At 35.7% G+C, this 24,316-nt stretch overlaps 1 protein-coding gene across 2 annotated transcripts in view; it reads right to left on the bottom strand.

The window, feature by feature from the left end:
- Positions 1-375: 375 nt before the first annotated feature.
- Positions 376-24,316, bottom strand: part of LOC138306979 (Na(+)/H(+) exchanger protein 7-like) — a 71,668-nt gene continuing 47,727 nt past the window's right edge. For both annotated transcript variants that reach the window (XM_069247585.1, XM_069247586.1), the window contains exons 11-23: positions 22,741-22,852; positions 21,644-21,725; positions 20,449-20,544; positions 19,742-19,875; positions 18,822-18,898; positions 17,253-17,378; positions 16,819-16,911; positions 16,458-16,523; positions 13,501-13,607; positions 12,941-13,033; positions 12,351-12,490; positions 11,806-11,936; positions 376-10,610 (exon numbers count right to left, since the gene is read on the bottom strand). In XM_069247585.1, coding sequence (XP_069103686.1) covers positions 9,576-10,610; positions 11,806-11,936; positions 12,351-12,490; positions 12,941-13,033; positions 13,501-13,607; positions 16,458-16,523; positions 16,819-16,911; positions 17,253-17,378; positions 18,822-18,898; positions 19,742-19,875; positions 20,449-20,544; positions 21,644-21,725; positions 22,741-22,852 — 2,292 coding nt within the window. In that variant the 3' untranslated portion in view covers positions 376-9,575. The remainder of the gene's footprint in view (positions 10,611-11,805; positions 11,937-12,350; positions 12,491-12,940; positions 13,034-13,500; positions 13,608-16,457; positions 16,524-16,818; positions 16,912-17,252; positions 17,379-18,821; positions 18,899-19,741; positions 19,876-20,448; positions 20,545-21,643; positions 21,726-22,740; positions 22,853-24,316) is intronic.

Genomic DNA, 24,316 nt, shown 5'->3' with positions numbered 1-24,316 from the left:
ATTGTAAATATGTTTAATGAATTGTAAACTACAACTCGGCTTCGTGGTCTGACCTTATGTACTCATATTACTGCACTCTAGGTGTAATCATAATTATATTTAGCTCTAATTTGTACTTATTAAATCAAAACCTATGCATAGTAATTGTTGTAATTTTAAAAATTGTGGTAATTTTTGGTTGTGAATAAAATATCAAAAGCTCTTCTTGATTCGTGAATATGAAAATTACTGCACGAATAACTAAAAGTAAAAATGGTTTTTGCATTATCTTTTTTTCATTTTAAGTTAGATATAACGTCAGAAATAGTACCTTACTAACCCTCTGAAGTGTCGAGGATGAATATTTAGTTGGTAAAAGACAACAAAATAACTTCGGTATGCTACACAATGTCATATTTTCATTTGAATAAAACAATCCACAGCTTGCAATCATACACCCATACAGTAAAGCAATTTCACACAACCGTTTGAATAGTTTTATAAGTTTAATTTGTGCGTGATGAACGTGTTTTGAATCAAAAAATGTAAAATTTGATCCACTTAAAAATCGAAATCTGTACAAATATCTCATCAATTTTACATCTTATCTATTGAATTTTATGGTCATGATAAACTTTCAGTTACCGCATTCGACCCAATAAACGCCCAACCCCTTTCCCCACTTACTTTGAATTAAAAGCGGACTGAAAATATGAAAACCTTTTTTTACTGATTTCTTAAGAAAAATAATTGATGGCTTGTTTTGTAGAATAATGCTATGAAAGGCGAATCCGAATTTGAGTGTAATAAGCTGATTTGATCCAATTTTTTAAGTGGCCTGTGTACTTAATGGGCCAAATACGATAACTGTTATAAATTGACAGCAAACAATATATTTAAAGATATTCCACGGCCGACCGAGCGTAGATGATACGCATCATTTAAACAAGGTTACAGTAAGAATTGCAAGCAACACACATCCTCGGCCGTCAATTACATTTCTAATATATGGTAAGTTGTTATTATTGCTTAGTTATGCTATCATTGTATGAAGTTTGAACAAATTCAAAGTGTTGATGCGTTCTCAAGTTATCGTCAAGAAAAATAAAATTTGTGAAATAATATATTTCCAGTAACAGTGACCTTTGAAGTTGACCCTTTGATCCAAAATTCAATCCCCAGCTGTATTCATTTATATGCTACCATTGTGTAAAATATGATCAAAATCAATCAGATCGTTCTTAGGTTATCATCTTGAAACCAAATCCGGACAGACAGACAGACAGAGGGAACAAACACTATATATAGTCCCCTCCTGTTTCACCGGCAGGGAACTAATAATTGATGATTAATTGTATATATATATACATGTATGTCTAATTAAAACAAAAAATTACATAAAATAATTTTAAATTGCTTTAGGTGCATGCGTAATCAGTTCTTCATTCCATTTTGGTGAGCAATAAGAACTGTAAAGTGGATATTTTCAGGAGTGTAACATTTTGCAACTAACATCGGTAGCAATGTAATTTCATACACATACCAAATATTATGCGTGGTTGGTTAATTTTCGAGCTAAAATGTCCTTTACGAAGTTACATCATGAAGTGTAAATTCACCCCTAACGTAAATTTCCATGTTGACAGAATATTTATTTGAAAAGGATCCAAAATATCAATCAAATATCTAATCACATGTATCCATACATGGAATGAAATGGTCTGTGACGTGGGTGCTGCATTCCATCTTTGCATATTACAGAGTAAGCACCCTTGTGGATTGGTATCCATTGTGACATCATTATTTTGTGGGTGCAAATCACGTCGTTATCTCCGAAAGTTACGACGTTAAGCTCACAAACATATGACGTCACAATCAATACCTATCCACAAGGGCAGATAATTCTGCAATATGCAAATACAGAATACTTAAATTTGCAATATATCAAGTGAGTGTACTTGACATAAATAATCAGACAATGTGTCCTTACAATTTCAAAATGCATATTATATCACATGTGCATTGTAAATGTAAACCTGAAACTATTGAAAATGATTGAGTTCATAATCTTCAACAAAAATACTTCTGAACTATTAAAAATGAAATGGCATAAGTCAACATTTTAATGTGTACAAATACATGAATGAAACGAATAACAAACAGCATTACTTGTACAGTAACGATCGCGTAACAATTTACAAGTACTATGGAATCAAAAGGCCCACGGGGTCGTATTACTCATTGTCAGATGTGATGATCCTTTCAGATGTATTATATATTACCTATATATAGTATACACACTGTTTTCTGGTTCTCAAAATAAAGTTTGATTAATTGTACAAAACAATATCTTTATCTAACAACAGTATCTTTTTTACAATAATAAATAACATAAATGAATGGCATACTAACTTTAAATTTCAACTGTACAAAACAATTTATTGCGATTAATAGAGAAAAAATATAAAACAATTTCTATTTCTATGAAAATCTCTTCCTATTTAAAGATGCTCCACCGCCGACAGAGCATAAATTATATTCATCATTTGAACAATAATCGTGTATATAATAGTCTAATTAACACAAAAAATAACATAAAATAATTTATTTTGCCTTTGGTGCATGCGCATTCAGTAGTTCATTCCATATAAGATATAGTGGTACGGAATTTTTTCGGGATGCAATTAATTATTTTTCACATTTCTAACTTGAAGTGAAATTAGAAGCTCAAACATTTCAATGATGGTAATGGTGAAAAGTAACTTTTGTAACTAAAGAAAAATACTAAATCATCTGCTCCTGTTTTTAATAGTGAAAAAATACCATTTGTCAGCGATGGAGCATCTTTAATACCATACCAACTTTTAATTTCACCTGTACAAAACAATTTATTGCTGTTGAAAGAGAAAAAAAAATAAAACAATTTCTATTTCTATAAAAAGTTCATTTCCTAATTAATACTATACACCCACTATTAAATTCAACTGTACGAAAAGTTTTTTGGTGTTGACACAGAAAATTTATAAAACATATTTTTATTTCCTTGAAAATCTTTCTAATTAATACCATATACTATTTTTAAAGGCCCACTACCTTTCCGAAACAGCTTATAACTTTTAAAATGGGAATGTAAAATGGGATCGATAATTTTGCAGAGTCATAAAAGTTACTAACTTACCGTTGATAGTACACTCATCATCATCTTCTGAAATTTTTTTTTAAAAATAAACAAAATGTTAATTTCCATAACGCGGGTCGTCTTATGTTGTTAATACCGACGACAAACAGTAAAAAAATCTCCAAAGTTATCATGTATTACGCAGGAAATCTTGTTTATGTTTGTTGTTGTTCCCTTATCTTAGGCCATTGATATGTATTTTTTTTTTCAAGAAACCTGTAAATTTTGCTCCGGAAAGATAGTGGGCCTTTAATGAATGAAATCAATCAAACAGATCCATATCATTTTACAGTAATAATCTTACTAAGATAAGAGAGTGTAAAGAAACCAAAAAGACACATTCTAATTCAACCCTGCTGAGATCGTAAAGATGCTCCACCGCCGACAAATCGTATTTTGTCACTATCAAAATAAGGAACAGACGATTTAGTATTTTTATTCAGTTACAAAAGTTACTTACTTTACACCATTACCAACATTGAAAAGTTTGAGCTTCTAATTTTACTTCAAGTTAAAAATATGAAAAATAATTAATTGCATCCCGAAAAAATTCCGTGGCCCTATATCCTATATGGAATGAAGTTATGATTGCGCATGCATCAAATGCAAAATCAATTATTTTTTTATTATTTTTGTGTTAATTAGACATATATATACACGTTAAAACAAAAATTATTGTTCAAATAATGAATATCATTGATGGTCTGTCGGTGGAGCATCTTTAAGCTAAAGCAGATCAATTTGACACTTTAACGCTGAAGCACAATAATGTATATAATATTATAATTTCAACTGTACAAAACTATTTACTGTTGTTGATAAAAAATATAAAACAGTTTTTATTTCTAAGAAAAGTTCCATCTGATGAGGGGACCGGCCAGCATTGGAGATATCCAGTGTATATTACGGTTTTAACATCCTGGATTTCCAGTGACGACTAGGAAAGACTAGATGACGACGACGAATAGTACACCGACAACCTGGAGAGACAGGAGGCAGTTGGGAGAGACAAGCAACGCACAGGGCGTTAGGCTTGGCACGCCGAAGCGCATCCTCCGTGAAGAGGAACCCTTAGAACCCTTATATGCAATGGGCATATATATATGTTAAGACACCCTCCGGGTCGCGTGAGAGTAGGAGATGACGAGCGACCTATGGAGGAGGCCAATGAGCGGAAGCAACAGAAATACCAGCAACTGGTTGAGGAATTTTAACAACGTGGATGGAAGACATGATGTCTACATATAAAGGTTGGATGTAGGGGCGATGTCAGTCTGGTGAGACTTACGACTACTAGGGGTCATAGGAGCAGATCGGCGACATCTGATATGGACTATAAGTAGGCAGGCAGAGGGTTGGTTCCAGTTGGATCTGGAGAAAAAGGGGACAAGAGTGGATTGGTAACCAGACAAAGAGCTATACTTGCATCAGGTGACGATAGGGAATGTAGACCTCACCGCCCGAGGTGAGAACCAAGATGCAGTAGCTATGGCAACTACCAACAGTCACATCAATCGGAAACTATAGCCAATCGGTTCCTAGTTGGGCCTAATCAACCCAGCCAGCACACCTTTAGAGGACGAAAATTGCCGAAGGAGGACCCACCTGATGAAGGGCCAGATCGATAGCGGACCAGTTCCTTGTTGGGCCTGATCAATCCAGTCTTCACACCTTCAGAGGACTTCGTGGAAAGCGCCGGAAAATCTAAGGAAGAAGGACCCACCTGATGAAGGGACCGATCGATAGCGGACCAGTTCCTAGTTGGGCCTGATCAATCCAGTCTTCACACCTTCAGAGGACTTCGTGGAAAGCGCCGGAACGTCTTAGAAGGACCCACCTGATGAAGGGACCGATCGATAGTGGACCGGTTCCTGGTTGGGCCTGATCAATCCAGACTTCACACCTTCAGAGGACTTCGTGGAAAGCGCCGGAACGTCTAAGGAAGAAGGACCCACGTGATGAAGGGACCGATCGATAGCGGAAGAGGACTTCGTGGAAAGCGTTGAATCGTCGAAGGAAAGAGGACCCACCTGATGAGGGAACCGGCCAGTATTGGAGATATCCAGCGCATATTAAGGTATCTTTCTTAAATAATTAAGAAGTATTTATCTTGCTTAAATAGTTAAGAAGTATTTATCGAGTCTTATCATTGATCATAGAGACAATTGGTCTTAGATAAACATAACTCCTTTAATTTTACTAATAAACTAGATCTTAGGAACTCGGTTGGACAATGTATGTATTTAGATTGCATTTATTTCGAAATAAAAAAAACTTGTTATAGTAATAAATTAAAAACAATATAAAGAATTTCACATACCTGGTAAGCGATAAAAGAACATTATTGAGAGTTACCTCGCTTCCAATATAGCTTACAAAATATCTGAGGGAATGATATTATAATTTGTGACAATCTTTAGATTGTAAATATCAAAGAAACACAATTTAACAAAGCATGACAATTTATTGACTCGTGCCCTATCCGGGCCCCGAACCCACGATCTACGGCACCCAATCGCCTAGCCAAACATAGCTGCGCCTTCTACCACTGCGCCACATTCAATTGTATATGATTAACATGAATGTATATGCGTGTCAAATATCATTTTGGTGACAAATTTGATCCGTCTTTTAAGATTTAATTTCTTCTTTTTGTGTCTTGATAAAGGGGCAGATTGCCTTGAAAAATAAATTGTGTCCAAACTGCTTGGAATTCTTCATTACTCTATATTTACCAATTCAAGTAATTTACATCTTACAGACATACATTTATAAGGATATAATGTTATCTGGACTTAAGCTGTTTAATGATATACATGGGACTTAAATGAAAACTTTGGCAAATCTTCAAAGAATACTGCAAAATATAATAGTAAAAGAATAAATATCTGAAAAATCAAAAATATTTGTACATATATATAAGTGAGTAAAGATACAGAGTGTATTTAAAAAGTGATATCACATGAGATTCTTTGTTGAGATTTTATAATTAATCTATATTAAAACAGAAAAAAACCAGTTACCGTATTTCACCACAAATAAAACCCCTCCGCAAATAACACCTTGCTACTACCCGTCTGTCTTACAACAGGACTTACAACAGGACATTCAAAATTCCAAGATGTCTACATCATAGATTGATGTTATCAGGGAGGTTGTCCACAAATAAGACCCCCACACCACTTTTGATCTTTATTTCTTCTCTGGGTGGGGGTCTTATATGCGGTGAAATACGGTATACAACTGGTGTACTTGACATGAGTGTATACTATATGCACTAATAGAGTACCTACAGAATAGTCTACTTTTGTTACAATTAATGATTGAAATCATTCAAAAAGATCCATATTAATTTTCATTTATAATCTTACTAAGATAAGAGAGTGTAACAAAAATCAAAACAACACATTCTGATTCTACCCTGCTGAGATCTTAAGCTAAACTAGTCCAATTTGAAACTTAAACGGTGAATCACAATAATGTATATAATATTTCAAGCAATATATTTCATTTATAAATATTCCTGATATACAAAATATGAAAGTAATAATATCATATTATGCAAATAGTTCTATAGATATCACTTATATAAGTAATATATTCACCGTAACTACCGCCTGAAAATCAAAGGAAGGGGGGGTGTGTTTGCTTATCAGTGAACAAAAATGTAATAGTGGACAAAACTTTTAGTCATATTTTAAATCTTTCTATACTCATGACACATTAATCTGTTACATTAAATAAGCCTGTTTTAACCTCTGAGACGCATTATTATGTTGTGATTCTCATGTAAAAGACTCACAAGTTCGTGTAATATATGGGATACAATTTTGACTTTAGAGGCAGGACATGTTGTAAGACATTGTTAAATCTATGGGGTGGGGGTGTTTATACAACCTCAATTCCTTCTCCAGAAAAGGGAAGAGATTCTGTCTGTTAAGGTTTGGTAGGTCCGGATACATTTTTTACTAAGTGTCTGAGATCGAAATCCCGACTTTCAATTTTTTTGTAGAAAAGTGGAAACAAATTAGGATAGGGGGGGTATGAAATTAGGGTTGATCGGGTAACTCTAAACAAATATATTTCTTTTGCCTTATAGGGGAGGGGCGCTTGTTACGGTGATTACAGTAATAATATATAAGTTTTCACAACAAATAGTTTATATGTGTAAACAACAAAAACAAAACGCATAAATAATACTGCAACATGCACCAGTTATAAACGTCAAAGTATATTATATATCATAAAAATATGTAATACTGTCAACACAAATAAAATGCATCATAAAGCATAAACCTAGACAGGAATTCTAACAGTTTAACTCATTCACCCCTGAAAACACATTTAGACTCTTCTAAATCAAAGACTAGACCAGTCCATTATGAAATTTCAGGGGTGAATGAGTTATGAGCTACATATCCTCCCAAAACTTTTATCAGGAGCCTCTACAACCATCTTGGATACTTGATCAGGAAGAAAGAGGGATTAGGTATTCTGTATTTGCATATTACAGAGTTATCTGCCCTTGCGAGTAGGTATTAATTGTGACGTCATGTGTTTTGCGAGAGTAACGTTATATTTTTCGGAGAAACAACATGAATCGCGCTCAAAAAATAATAACAATCGATACATATCTGCAAGGGAGCTAACTCTGTAATATGCAATGATAGAATGTCGCTTATTAATTACATATTAAATCTTAACCCTGTATACAACAATGGTTGAGTCTGGTAGGTGTGACACCTTGTGTATTACCTGACCAAAGCCATAGGTACTGATCATATTATTATCAGGACTCACATGTATATATTTCATATATATATATATATAATAATTATACTGCTTTAGGGGGAATCAATATTTTATATATTGTTTTATACATAAATTACTGACCTGGGTTAATCATGCATAAAATATTGTCCCAGTTGACCTAGGTCATTTATTTTATGCATAAAATATTTATCCAGGTTAGTATTTTACGGGGATCAAAATCTTATTGAACACTGGTAATAGACAGTGTCATGTAGGCATTAATAACTAAGTTTTACCTGCATACATGTTTTATCACTATTGTTGCTGACCTAATAATATCCTTATTAATACATCAAACTGAATATTCATATGGATTGAAACAAGTAAGTGTATAGAAACAGTTAAATTTACAAACACCACAGTACCACTTATTTCCATTAATTACCAACAATTTTATGTTGCAATATTTCTGGTGGGAATAAATACTGTCAAAAATCTGAACCACTACAGTAGTTAGATGAGTTAGTTACACTAAAAATACTTGTTTTAGTGGTATTTTTTTATTTTAGCATTTTTGCGGTGTCTTTGAAGGGTATATATCTGGTTTATAACCAACGAATAACACTTATTGATATCCACGGCAACAAATCATAATTTATACATTTTCACATTTGCGCTTAAATTTGACTGTGGTAAAATCAGTAAGTTTACAGTATACAAAAACGGATGGAACAGAATAGGACAAATATATACTGTAAAGCAATTTATTTTTGTATGCAATTCAATATTGCGGATTTCATGGGCAATAAGAAATCGCAACAATACCCCTCTGCATAACTGCTTCAAATACAGAAGCCTAGATTGCAAAAGATATTGAAGACAATAACAAATCATGAAAATAAATCTCCACACCATTGGTTCAAATTAGGTAATATAGGACTCAAAAAGTTTACATCGTGAAATTAAATCTCTGCAAAAATATCCTTAGGTACACAACCGCAAAATTAGGTTGCTGCGAAAATAAGTCGGTTTATGTCCTTCAACATGGCATGGTAATTAAAAATGCATATTATATACACATATGTTGCAATATCTACTGGTGTAAGTGGAAATTATAATAATTAATAATTACTGAACCTGAGACAAAATGTTATCACAAACCTCATACCCTGATTACCAACATCACTGATAATTCCCTCTTACAGACTTTGAAGGCAATCAAAGTTTTCTCTGAGACATAACGTATATTACAAACCTCATACCCTGATAACCAATATTGCTAATAATTCAGATCTAAAGCCTTTGAAGTCATTCAAAGTTATCTGAAACCCAGGACGTATATGAATAAATATAAATCCTTGTCTGAAACATTTAAAAGTTTTTCTGCAGACGTTTACTTTTACTTAAATAAAGATGAAACTTCCAATGGCAAAAAAAAATATTATTCAATTCTGAAAAAATTGCAAACCAGATATGTTGAGATTTATAAGTGTATGCAATTCACATAACACATAAAATGTGCAATGTATAGCCAATCAAACATTCATACTTGCCAATCAGCGCTAAAAAATTATGCATGTGAGCATTTAAACCAAATTCAATCTCCAAGCAATTCTAAAGTTTACAATTCAATAATTCATTATCATACAATAATAAAAAGCACCATTCACTGAATATCTTCCTTGTGTTTTTCTTGTGATATGTTTTCCATCTCGATAGAGTTATCTCCCTTGTTGGAATGCTCCAGTGGTTTCTCACCAATAGAATCTGTCTTTGAAATGGCAGTTATATATGACGACTTCCGTAACGAAGATCCTTGAAGATCAGACTTTTTGTCAGAATCCGTTAAAGGTGAACATTCAGAAAGAGGGCGAGGATTCACTGAATTTGAATTAACAGACTTTTCTTTCCCATCAAAGTCAAGCTTAGTTCCATCGACAGATCGTGTCTTCTGTAACAAACTTCGTTTCTTATGAAGCCTTGATTTTGGTGAAGATTTTACAGCAGAGGCGTCACTATCAGCTAAATGTCCATCGTCGATTGAATCAGAACTTTTCGGCTGACGATGCGTGTCTACTACATGACTATTTGGAGTATTCTCCCCTTCTGTAACAGAGGGCGACTTTTCAGTAATTTTCAGGTTTGGGAGACTTTTTTGATTGGGAGATTTCTCGGGAGATGATAAATCCTCTTCCTCTGAGATCACCTCAAATTTTTGTCCAGTTGAGTTCCTCATCGGACTACTAGATGGAACATCGAGCTTTGCCCGACGTATCAAGGGAGATAAATCTTCCTTTACATCGCTTCCATCTATGGTGTGAGACTTTTTGAACATATGTGCACGTTTCTGCGGAGTTTCAGATACAAAATCTGCCCTGTTTGCTCCTGCATCTCCTTCCCTAAACTGACTCATCATCCGCAGTGACGTAATGTCCGAAGGCGAACGCTCACGTATGAAGTTTGACCTCTGTGCAGGAACAGCAAGGCTTAGGCGACGACGATAATTTGCTGTTGCTGCATCTGCATTGAAATTTCTGCCCGGAATTTTTTCTGTACTTCCTAGAAGCTGTTCCATGCCAGGAAGGTTCCCTGGCATGACAGCCCGAGACATCCGTCTTGTTCTTAATTGTTTCTCCTGAAGGCATTTTAGTAAGTCAGCACTACTCTCATTCTTCAGATTCTTGTCCAGTTTGGCAGGAATCTAAAACATAATACCGCACTCATCAATGAAGATTTTACTCTTGTTAAGTCTATAAAGAATTAAGAATTACTGCTAATAATTGGGGCTTTTAATTTAATTAAATTTGTGGATTCACACCAATTTGCGAAATCTAATACCTAGCAAATGTCTACAAAAAGCATGATTTTACATGTCAATTGCTAGCTCATTTCGGCACTTTAAAAGACTATAAAGAATATTCACAAAAACAATTCCACGCAAATAATTTAGAAGCAGTATAAACAGCACATTTTTACATACATGAAATTTCAACTATACAGCTAATTGATGGTTGTTAAGAGTCTTCTGAAATTAGATTTATGAATTAAAGATGCTCCACCGCCGACAGAGCATGAATGATATTTATTATTTGAACAATTATTGGTGTTTAATCGTGTATATATGTGCCTAATTAACACAAAGAATAACATAAAATAATTCATTTCGCCTTTGGTGCATGCGCAATCATTACTTCATTCCATATAGGGTATAGTGCTTCGGAATTTTTTCGGGATGCAATTAATAATTTTTTCATATTTTTAACTTGAAGTAAAATTAGAAACTCAAACTTTTCAATGGTGGTAATGGTGTAAAGTAAGTAAATTTTGTAACTGAAGAAAAACACTAAATCGTCTGCTCATGTTTTCGATAGTTAAAATATACCATTTGTCAGCGGTGGAGCATCTTTAAGCAGATGTTTTTTGCAGTTTTAAACAAAATTACTTAAGTAATCTTTTGTAGTGAATTTTCTGACCCCTTCCAAACTCTGACCACGATACCAATACTACTGAAAATTAGACAATATTATTTCGGACACTTTTATTTCGTCTTTGCATATTACAGAGTTAACTCCCTTGAGGGAAGGTATCTATTGTGACGTCATTATTTTGTTGGCGACCAGTGGTCAGTATCTGGCAACTATCCCACACGGAATTCAAACTTGCAATTTGAATGTGGAGGGCTTGCGGTTATATGTCCCAAAATCTTAATCACTCGCCCTACATGGCGTCTAATATGAAAGTGCTCCAGGTATATCTTTGATGCATGGCACTTTCTCTTCATTGGTTAACTCCTACATCCCTAAAGACACATTTAGACTCTTCTAAATCAAAGACTCTATCAGTCCATTATGGAATTTCAAGGGTGAATAAGTTAAACAAAGTATAGAATACACTACCTCTCGACGAACAGGTGTCAACATCTTGCGGACATCCTTCACTGTAGGGTTTTCGATGTGTTTTGATTCTCTACGTTTACCAAATATTGGTTTGTTCCGGATGTTTGCCAACGTCTCTCTTCTGGCTTCAGCTATAAAAAAGTATGCATATGATGTAATTCGTGCATAAAACCTTACTCTATGATAAAAATTTATTCTGCACAATATAAATAACATATCATAAATTTAATTACGATTTTAATTGTGAGAAGTGTTCCATCGAGCCTTATATTAAAGATGAATGTTAATTTTTATTTATTCAAAACAGGAGCAGATGAATAAGCATTTTTCTTCAGTAACAAAAAACTACTTATTTACATTATTGACATCATTGAAAAGTTTGAACTATTATAATTAAATCTATTTTAAATAATCAATTGCATTCGAAAAAAAGCAATGACATATTGCTCTATATGGAATGAGGTACAGATTGCGCAGACAACAAAAGCAAAACAAAGAATTATTTTTCATTGAAATTATTTTAAATCACGTTTTTGTATAATTACCTCCCCTTCGAATGAATTCAATGTCTGCTTCTCCTTCCCCAAGGTCAAAGGTCATTGCCTTTGGTGGTAGGGAAGGAACGGTGACAGAGGGCAGCACCGTGCCCTCCGAACTATCACTGTCATACTCTTCCTGATAAACACTAAGAGGAAAAGGCCAAAAAGGCATGTTAAGTATAATTGACGTTTTTTCAAATAATAGCTCAGATACAAAACTATAATGACATTTCCCTGTGGAAAGTGGAAAGGGAGAAGAGAAGGTACAACATTGAATAAAAGTCAAAAAAACGACCTTGGAACTGAGCGACCTAGTTATGGATAATTGAATCAGTCTCATTACACAAACAATTATAGCAGAATTACTTGTACATTTGCCAACAGAGTAACTTTATGGAGCCAGAGATGGAATTTATTTGATACAGAAAGAGATAGCTCTAGGTTAAAATCTAGGTCAGAGTATATATGTCAAAATCTAAGCCAAAGTATATAGGTCAAAATCTAGGCCAAAATCTAGGCACTACAAAGAAAAAATTGAAAGAATAAAAAAAGTATAGAAAAAGGAAGTATTATCAGAAAGGAAACAGCAGACTTACGTTTTTTGTAGTAATTGTGAAGGAAGAAGAACTTCAGAACTTGCATATTTGTCTTGTATCATTTTAGAACCTGCTAAATTCTCAAAGTGCTGTCTGAAACAAATCAAAACATCAGAGATAAAAGGTTGAAGATTATCTGATATTAATTTACCTTGAAGAAAACCATGTACTAGACAGTAGACTGTACTATGGTGGCATAGTGCAAGAAAAAGAATGTACCGTATTCGACCCTATAAGCGCCCCTTCCCCTTTTTGAGGCCTCAATTTCAATTGACCAAACATAAATAAAGACCAAAACTACACAAAACCGTATAGATTTTGCAGTAATAGCGTCTTATTAGCACTTTTTCATTTTTTTAAACGCACTAGGCGCTTATTGGGTCGAATATGGTACTACCATTTTCTGTCTATGACTTGATAAATTCCAAAGATATTGTGAATAATGGTTATAACATATTTTTTGGACTAGGTCAGATAAAAATGGTGAGTTCTTGTTGGATATTTAATCAAAGAGAATGTAACAATGGACTTAACATTTATTTTATCACAGGTATACTTACTGTAAGGCGATCTGTTCAAACATAAACATTATATGTTCGTCCATACTAACAGGGTCTCTCTGTAACCATAGGTTCAGATATTTTCTATTATAGTGCTCTAGGATTTCCTGGAAGAAACAAAAACATTTCATCAAAAATACAATTTCCCAGAGGGCCTGTATCGCTCACCTGGTTTGTAATGCCAAGTAATGTTCTGAATACAGGTTCATGGTTTCTTTTCTGAAGGAATTTTAATATTAACCTCTAAATCCCCTATTGGGCCCAACCCCTCCTGCCCCCAGGGGTCAGAGCCAAAATTTATACAAGTTCTGTTCCCCTTCCCCCAAGGATGTTTATGGCCAAATTTGGTCACAATCCAAGCAAAACTCTAGGACAAGTAGTGATTTATAGGATTTACCTCTATTTCCCCTATTGGGCCCCACCCGTCCTGCCCCCGGGGGAGTCAGAGCCAAAATTTATACAAGTTCTGTTTCCCTTCCCCCAAGGATGTTTGTGGCCAAATTTGGTTACATTCCATTCAGATCTCTATGACAAGTAGCGATTTAAGGGATTTACCTCTATTTCCCCTATTGGGCCCCGCCACTCCTGCCCCCTGGGGGATCAGAGCCAAAATTTATACAAGTTCTTTTCCCCTTCCCCCAAGGATGTTTGTGGCCAAATTTGGTTTCAATCCATGCAGAATTCTAGAACAAGTAGCGATTTATAGGATTTACCTCTATTTCCCCTATTGGCTCCGCCCCTCCTGCCCCTGGGGGATCAGAGCTAAAATTTATACAAGTTCTGTTCCCCTTCCCCCAAGGATGTTTGTGGCTAATTTTGGTTACAATCCATGCAGAACTCTAGGACAAGTAGCGATTTAAGGGATTTACCTCTATTTCCCCTATTGGGCCCCGCCCCTCCTGCCCCTGGGGGATCAGAGCCAAAATTTATACAAGTTCTGTTCCCCTTCTCCCAAGGATGTTTGTGGCTAATTTTGGTTACAATCCATGCAGAACTCTAGGACAAGTAGCGATTTAAAGGATTTACCTCTATTTCCCCTATTGGGCCCCGCCCCTCCTGCCCCCGGGGGGTCAGAGCCAAAATTTATACAAGTTCTGTTCCCCCTCCCCCAAGGATGTTTGTTGCCAAATTTGGTTACAATCCATGCAGAACTCTAGGACAAGTAGCAATTTATAGGAAATGTTGACTGACGGACGGACGGACGGACGGACGGACGACGGACGACGGACTACGGACCCCGCGCCATGACATAAGCTCACCGGCCCTTCGGGCCAGGTGAGCTAAACAAGAGGCCCAGAGGGCCTGTATCGCTCACCTGGTTTGTAATGCCAAGTAATGTTCTAAATACAGGTTCATTGTTTCTTTTCTGAAGGAATTCTAATATTTACCTCTAATTCCCCTATTGGGCCCCACCACTCCTGCCCCTGGGGGTCAGAGCCAAACTTTATACAAGTTCTATTCCCCTTCCCCAAACGATGTTTGTGGATAAATTTGGTTACAATCCATGCAGAACTCTAGGACAAGTAGCGATTTATAGGATTTACCTCTATTTCCCCTATTGGGCCCCGCCTCTCCTGCCTCTGGGGGGGTCAGAGCAAAAATTTATACAAGTTCTGTTCCCCTTCCCCCAAGGATGTTTGTGGCCAAATTTGGTAACAATCAATGCAGAACTCTAGGGCAAGTAGTGATTTATAGGATTTACCTCTATTTCCCCTATTGGGCCCCGCCCCGCCCCGCCCCGCCCCGCCCCGCCCCGCCCCCGCCCCGCCCCGCCCCGCCCCGCCCCGCCCCGCCCCGCCCCGCCCCGCCCCGCCCCGCCCCGCCCCGCCCCGCCCCGCCCAGCCCCCGCCCCGCCCGCCCCGCCCCGCCCCGCCCCGCCCCGCCCCCCGCCCCGCCCCGCCCCGCCCCGCCCCGCACCGCCCCTCCTGCCCCTGGGGGGTCAGAGCAAAAATTTATACAAGTTCTGTTCCCCTTCCCCCAAGGATGTGTGTGGCCAAATTTGGTTACAATACATGCAGAACTCTAGGACAAGTAGCGATTATAGGATTTACCTCTATTTCCCCTATAGGGCCCCACCCCTCCTGCCCCCGGGGGATCAGAGCCAAAATTTATACAAGTTCTGTTCCCCCTCCCCCAAGGATGTTTGTGGCCAAATTTGGTTACAATCCATGCAGAACTCTATGACAAGTAGCGATTTAAAGGATTTACCTCTATTTCCCCTATTGGGCCCCGCCTCTCCTGCCCCCGAGGGACCAGAGCCAAAATTTATACAAGTTCTGTTCCCCTTTCCCCAAGGATGTCTGTGGCCAAATTTGGTTACATTCCATTCAGAACTCTATGACTAGTAGCAATTTAAAGGATTTACCTCTATTTCCCCTATTGGGCCCCGCCCCTCCTGCCCCCGGGGGGTCAGAGCCAAAATTTATACAAGTTCTGTTCCCCTCCCCCAAGGATGTTTGTGGCCAAATTTGGTTACAATCCATGCAGAACTCTATGACTAGTAGCGATTTTAAAGGAAATGTTGACGGACGGATGGACGGACGGACGACGGACGCCGCGCCATGACATAAGCTCACCGGCCCTTCGGGCCAGGTGAGCTAAAAATACAATTTATCGCATTGCATTTAAATTTTTCAATATATCTACAACAAAACTCATTTGTAGATATTTTTATCGGAATTTTTTTTCTCTTGAATAGAAAAGTTAACATCTTATATTTAGCTTTATTCAAAGATTTCAGTGAAGTTTGAGCCTAACTCCAAAAGACCTGTAGGTCTGCATTGCTCACCTGGAAGTTTCATTAACACTAGTTTACTACAGCAAACCAACTTAATTTCACATTTTCATGCCAACAACATTTTAACTGTGATTCACAGGTTAAATGCTCTACCTAACTTGTAGTAGAACATTTTCCCTGATTCAGAAGTTGTCATTCAAAGATTAACAGTAATATTTACCCTAAAATAGTGTTCCCCTCTCTCACCGATAACCTCCTCAATTCCCGCCATTATGTGGTCGGTTACCTGTGAAATAAAACCATAAATACAAAATTAGTATTAATATTTCATTCAAAACTGAAGAAGTTTTAGATTCGAAAAGAGTCGTTATGACAGAAGGCACAGTGAAACTAGCATTTGTTTGGAGTTGTAATCATCTTAGGTAGGTCATCCACATACGTTTTTTTTTATTTTATTATTGCTTTTAAGAAATTTTTATTTTTTGTTTGGGAAAGGCAGCGAGCCTTTAAGATAAATATTATTACCTGCATATTAAAAGCCATTTCAGAAGGTAGTGGGCCTTTCAGTTTAATATTCTCACCTGCATATTAATCTCCTCACTGATAATCAGTAGTTTGTCATTCTCCTGGAGTTTTACGCGGAGAATCTTCACCAGAGGTTTTATAGTAATCCCCTATAACCAATCAAATAAAGAAACGAATATCAAATGGAGATGGAAAATTGATTTCAAAACATCTTTAATTTCAATTCAGTCTTCACACAGAATAACATTTTTTTAACACGTCCTTTCCAAGCAACAATATTTATATGCTACTGTTGATAAAAATAAATTATCACTTAATTTGATAGTTTGGCACATTTTCTATGATCTTTAAATAATATGAAATTATTATTTGTAAAAAAAAATGTACTGTTTGTTTTAAAGATAGTTATAAACACTAAGTTGTCATGAACTGATCACGGAATGTTGACGCGAAATTTACCCACTTTGGATTACCCTCCATCATCACAAACCTGCAAGAATACTGTGAAGAAGATTAAACAGAGCGTTGCTGAGGTAAACATATCCTTTGGAAGGCCACCACTGTCCAGCAGGTTGACCAATGAGAAAGCAACAGCTCCACGTAATCCTCCATAGGCCTAATGTAAAGCATAAAAGCACATATTAAAACATTTTTATTTGGACTGCAAGATGTCAAATTTTTAATGAAATCATTTGTTTTATGTTCTATTTAAGGGGTCAATAAACTCAAATCACCCCTAAATATGCATTTAGACTCACCTAAATCAAAGACAAGGGTAGTCCAATATGAAATTTCAGGGGTGAATCCATTGTACCAGATTTAGGATGCCGAGTTCTCAGATAAAAAACACCTGAACTATGGTCAGTACCCGGCATTAATTTTCATGTTTTTACTTATTTTTACAATAATAACTCAAATTAAGTTGTGGTGCAGTAATATCCTAGCCATAATTTAGTTTCTAAAGCTTTATTGTTTTCTTACCTGAATTTTGCCACTTTTTTCAGACAGGAATAAAAAGAGCTACATTTTACATAAAATCGACCTTCAAATGACCATTGAATGTATCCAACATATTATTTGGATTCTTCTTGGTATTTTAGAAAGAAGAAAAAAAAAGGTTTTATTTTTATTTTTTTTTCAAACAATTCAGCACTCGGTACTATCCCAATATGAGAAAATTCAGCACTACTAGAGTTAAAATCCCTATGAAAGTGTTCTATATGTATGACATAATATTTATTTACATACAAATTTTTCAGTCTGTGCAAAAATAACCTCAAACTTTTTTTTATAATTTACTTTTTATTCAGGTTTTTCATCAATACATGTACAATATACAATGTATGAAAATGCTTGCACTCATCTTTCATTCATTTGCACCCACTTAAAGATATTGATTTTTTATATTCTTTCAAAAAGTATTTTACATGGTAATCAAATACATTACTAACACACATAAACACATATATACATCTATTTATTCCTATCAGGGTTCATATTGCGTTTAGTTTATATTAGCATATATTAGTTTAAAGTTAAAGATTATGTATTTTTATTATGATTTCAAAGTGTGAAAACTATAATACATACAATTATTACAAATAATTTAAATCAAATACCAAATGCAACCATTTATAATTAAGTAAATTTGATGTTACCAATATAATGTTTTGACTTTATGGAAAGAAGGAGATTGGTAGAAAGAGAAAAAGAAGACAGAAAAAGAGAGAGAGAGAGCAGTTGGTAGAAGAGAGACAGTAGATTAATTAAGTATGTTTATTTGGAGTGCGATGGCAGTTATGAATACTTGTTCTAATAGTATATGTATGCTGTATCACAGGATTTAAGGGAGAAAATTCTTCTGGAAAATATAATCCCGATATCTCAAATAACACTAAATTAGTCAAATTTGTTTGCATAATATTTATTTACATACAAATTTTTCAGTCTGTGCAAAAATAACCTCAAACTTAATAACCTCAAATTTCTAACTTATGAAAATGAGTGTAACATATGAAATTAAATTATTTTGATTTGGAATCAATAAAGATAAATTTACCATGATGAATTGCTCCTCTCTGTCGATTCGTCTCATCCTATTTGTCTTGTTTACAAAGTAGGTCAGCACGAACACAACTGAAACACAAATCATTAATTGTTTGTTTTACGTCCTAGTGTAATTAACTCATTAACCCCTATAGACACCTTTGAACTCTTCTAATTCAAAGAATGGAATAGTCCATTATAAATTTTCAGGAGTAAATAAGTGTTCGGTTTAATTTGATAAAAGCAAAATCAAAATGAGCTGAATTTAACTATGATCCATTTCAACGCATAATAATAATAATTCAACAATGTTCTAAAAGGGCTTAAATAATTATTTGGTTTCAATGGGTAATTCAGGGATGCTGTTTACTACAAACAATATCTGATATGTCGAATAATATTGTATAGTTGCTTATATCCAAGAGCTTTTTTCCTTCTTTAATTTGCAATTTATCCGAATTCCCAGAGTTTATCAAAATTATGCTTCTACATAACCCAATCTGTTGTGTGAATGCCTAATTCAAAGGTTTTTAATATGATTTGTTAAAATAAGTCCCATCAAAAAATTATATGGAATAACAGGTACCAGGAACCTATTTTCTGAAAGTCAAAAAGGCTGAAATCAGCCGATCAGCTGAACATTTTCATCCCTGATTAATAAAGTCAACAGATTTCTATTATCACAGGTTTGTTTATTTTCACTTTTCTTGGAATACACTGTTTTTGACCCGATAAGCAGCCCTCCAACATTTTGAGGCCCCAATTTCAACCTTGAACTATTGGAAACTGTAGGTTTCTCCAATTGATTTCTTTTGTAAATTGATTAATGGCTTACTCTATATAATTAGTGAAATATTTTATGATCCTATTAATTATGTGTGACTTCAATTTTCATTTCTGTTTATTTGATTGAATATGATACCATATACTTACCTAGAAACCTATATAGGAGACATAAAAACAAGGTCCAAAGTATAAATCCAGGGTGCCAGTTTTTACTGTCGAACAAATTAGGGCTGAAGAGAGCAATCCCCAGAAACAGGAAGATGATACAGTCACTGGTCGAACTACAATTAACATACATCATAGAGGAATTCAAAAATTCAAAGGGAAAAGAAGGATTTGAAACTTCATAATATTTCAATAAAGGTTTAAATCAGGCAAGTCAGGAATAATTTGTGTGTTAAGTCATTCACCCCTGAAATTTCATAATGGACTGATCTAGTCTTTGATTTAGAAGAGTCTAAATGTAACTTCAGGGGTGAATTAATTACATAAAGGTGTTGCTTTAAGATTATTGCCCTGATATTTGGCCACTTCAGGTTTGCACAAACAGGCAAATACATGATTGCTAAACTGAAAGTAATTCATTCCAAGGTGATAATTAGGGTAATTGTCCTTAATTTGCAGCTTGTATTTTGGTTTAGGAAATCACAGGTTTAATGAAATTGGCCATATTATATGCAGAAAAAGAAAACAGTACATTGCTGAACTAAGTATAGCATCCAAAAGTACAAAACATTTAAATAATTACGATTTAAACAACGAAAACATCTATTTTTAAACCTTTGACCTGGGAAATTACCATACGCTAAGAAAAAAATATGCAGCTGACCCTAAAGTAAAGAGAGTAAGCTTACCTCTGCATCTTACTGAAGTACTTGATGGTCGTATGGGACTTCTGAGAGATGTTATGGAAAGCATACTGGGCTTGGACAAGGCCACAGCCTATAATACTGTAAAATATAAGGTCAAGGTCAAAATGAGGTTAAGGTCAAACATAGAAAGGTCAAATATGGTGAGCTACAGAAGTAGACAAAGCCACATCTAAATATAGTGTGAAAAATAATGTCCAGGTCAAAATGAATCCAGTCATGATAGAGGTCAAGGCCATACCATATAATACTTTAAAACATAATATCAAGGTCAACACAAAAACAATAATAAGAGATCAAGAACACACCCCATAATATTGTAAATTATAATGTCAAGGTCAAATAGAAGCAATCATGACAGAGGTCAAGGTCACACCCTGTAATACTGTAAAATATATGTCAAGGTCAAATAGAAGCAATCATGACAAAGGTCAAGGTCACACCCTATAATACTGTAAACTATAATGTCAAGGTCAAATTGGAACCAATAATCACATACCCTGTAATACTGTAAACTATAATGCCAAGGTCAATATAGAAGCAATCAAGACAGAGGTCAAGGTCACACCCTGTAATACTGTAAACTATAATGTCAAGGTCAATATAGAAGCAATCATGACAAAGGTCAATGTCACACACTATAATACTGTAAACTATAATGTCAAGGTCAAATTGGAACCAATAATTACAGAGGTCAAGACTCTATAATACTGTAAAACATTTGTCATGGTCAAAATGGAACTGATAATCGAGGTCAAGGCCAAACATGGAAAAGTCACATATGGTTAACTACAGAAACAGGGACAAAGATACATCTTACAGAAGTGTCTAATATAACATAAAGGTCACATATGGTTAACTACAGAAACAGGGACAAAGATACACCTTATAGAAGTGTATAATATAATGTAAAGGTCACATATGGTTAACTACAGAAACAGGGACAAAGATACATCTTACAGAAGTGTCTAATATAATGTAAAGGTCACATAAAACCAATCCTTATAGAGGTCAAGGTCACACCCTATAATACTGTGAAATCGAATGTCAAGGTCAAGATGGAACCCATCATGATAGATGTCAAGTACACACTCTATATAATATTGTAAAATGTAATGTCAAGGTCAAAACGAAACCAATTATGATAGAGGTCAAGGTCAAGATAATACAACATATTCACCTGATAATGCCCGAGAAATGGAAGAGCTCCGCAATCAAATAGGATATATAGGCAAGTACAAAAACAGCCAAGGGTTCCACCACTGAAAAAGTGAAAACAGGCTGGATAAATCAAATAGAATGAAAATATCAATACATATGCCTCAGTAAATATAAACTTATAGTGAACTTTTAGTTATATTAATAATGTAATGGAATTTTACGGGTTTTACTCTTAATCTTTAATATTGAGGAAAATGAATTCTAGCACCACTGAATTACAGCAAAAATATGCATTGATCTCATGGCCAGAGAGTGGTACATATTATGTAATCCTAAGCTCATATATCATAGCAGAAATCAATGTCAGTTGTAGAGGAAAATTTCAGTACAAATTGATCCCTTGGGGATCTTGCAATTATCATTTTTTCTATCCTGAAAATATTTGTCATAGCAATAAAAACAAGACATATAATCTAATGTCTATGTGCAGAAATCCATGGGGATTTCCCCTTTGACAGCAGTCTTCATAAGTGCACACTTCAATGATATTTTTATTATCAATAACTTTCCAAAGAAAAGTCATCAAACGACCTTAGAGGGTTAATATACTTGCTTTTGAGCTGTTGATGACAACAACAACAACAAAGGGCTTTTACAATAGACCCAATGTTTGATGTACTTCAGTATTTTGGAAGACTGCAGTATGTCATATTGTGTCTTCTTGTGATATTGAAACTCTTGTTTCTGAGCTGAGAGATGTAAATAATCCTTAAAATAGTTTGAAATAGTGATACCTTCAAACTATTTAAAGGATTATTTACATCTCTTTGCTCATAAACTATAAGAGTGCCTAGCACAAGAAGACACAACCGATATGACATACTGCTCCAAATCACACTACAGCCAATCCAACAAAATCACACTATCACAAGAAGACACAACACAATATGTCATACTACAGCCTCCCAAATCACACTATCACAAGAAGACACAATATGACATACATCAGTCTCTCATGAAATGAACTTGGTACTTGAAAATACCGGAGCATAGGGATCCTGTATGATATATCTATACCAAAAAAAGAAGACAATACATGATTTTTTTCCTGCTTACCTCGTACATGGACAGTATATTTTGTAACAATCGCCGTCAAGACTCCAAAAATGATACCAATAAAAAGACCACCCAGACTGACCACGAAGAAGGCGGCTAGTCCCAGGAACACCTGAAATATGGTACAATATACATAATGTATGTCCAGACTGACCACGAAGAAGGCTGCTAGTCCCAGGAACACCTGAAATATGGTACAATATAGGTAATGACTATGTCCAGACTGACCACGAAGAAGGCTGCTAGTCCCAGGAACACCTGAAATATGGTACAATATACATAATGTATGTCCAGACTGACCACGAAGAAGGCTGCTAGTCCCAGGAACACCTGAAATATGGTACAATATACGTAATGTATGTCCAGACTGACCACGAAGGCTGCTAGTCCCAGGAACACCTGAAATATGGTACAATATATGTAATGTATGTTCAGACTGACCACGAAGAAGGCTGCTAGTCCCAGGAACACCTGAAATATGGTACAATATACATAATGTATGTCCAGACTGACCACGAAGAAGGCTGCTAGTCCCAGGAACACCTGAAAAATGGTACAATATACGTAATGTATGTCCAGACTGACCACAAAGAAGGTTGCTAGTCCCAGGAACACCTGAACAATATGAAACAATATATACGTAATGTATGTCCAGACTGACCACGAAGAAGGCTGCTAGTCCCAGGAACACCTGAAATATGGTACAATATACATAATGTATGTCCAGACTGACCACGAAGAAGGCTGCTAGTCCCAGGAACACCTGAAATATGGTACAATATACATAATGTATGTCCAGACTGACCATGAAGAAGGCTGCTAGTCCCAGGAACACCTGAAATATGGTACAATATACGTAATGTATGTCCAGACTGACCACAAAGAAGGCTGCTAGTCCCAGGAACACCTGAAATATGGTACAATATACATAATGTATGTCCAGACTGACCACGAAGAAGGCTGCTAGTCCCAGGAACACCTGAAATATGGTACAATATACGTAATGTATGTCCAGACTGACCACGAAGAAGGCTGCTAGTCCCAGGAACACCTGAAATATGGTACAATATACATAATGTATGTCCAGACTGACCACGAAGAAGGCTGCTAGTCCCAGGAACACCTGAAATATGGTACAATATACGTAATGTATGTTCAGACTGACCACGAAGAAGGCTGCTAGTCCCAGGAACACCTGAAATATGGTACAATATACGTAATGTATGTCCAGACTGACCACAAAGAAGGCTGCTAGTCCCAGGAACACCTGAAATATGGTACAATATACGTAATGTATGTCCAGACTGACCACAAAGAAGGCTGCTAGTCCCAGGAACACCTGAAATATGGTACAATATACGTAATGTATGTTCAGACTGACCACAAAGAAGGCTGCTAGTCCCAGGAACACCTGAAATATGGTACAATATACGTAATGTATGTTCAGACTGACCACAAAGAAGGCTGCTAGTCCCAGGAACACCTGAAATATGGTACAATATACGTAATGTATGTCCAGACTGACCACGAAGAAGGCTGCTAGTCCCAGGAACACCTGAAATATGGTACAATATAG

The sequence above is a fragment of the Argopecten irradians genome, chromosome 14, assembly GCF_041381155.1.
Source record: "Argopecten irradians isolate NY chromosome 14, Ai_NY, whole genome shotgun sequence".
Classification (NCBI taxonomy): Eukaryota; Metazoa; Mollusca; class Bivalvia; order Pectinida; family Pectinidae; genus Argopecten; species Argopecten irradians.
Note: the sequence above shows the minus strand (reverse complement) of the source record. Positions and strands in the feature narration are given on the sequence as shown.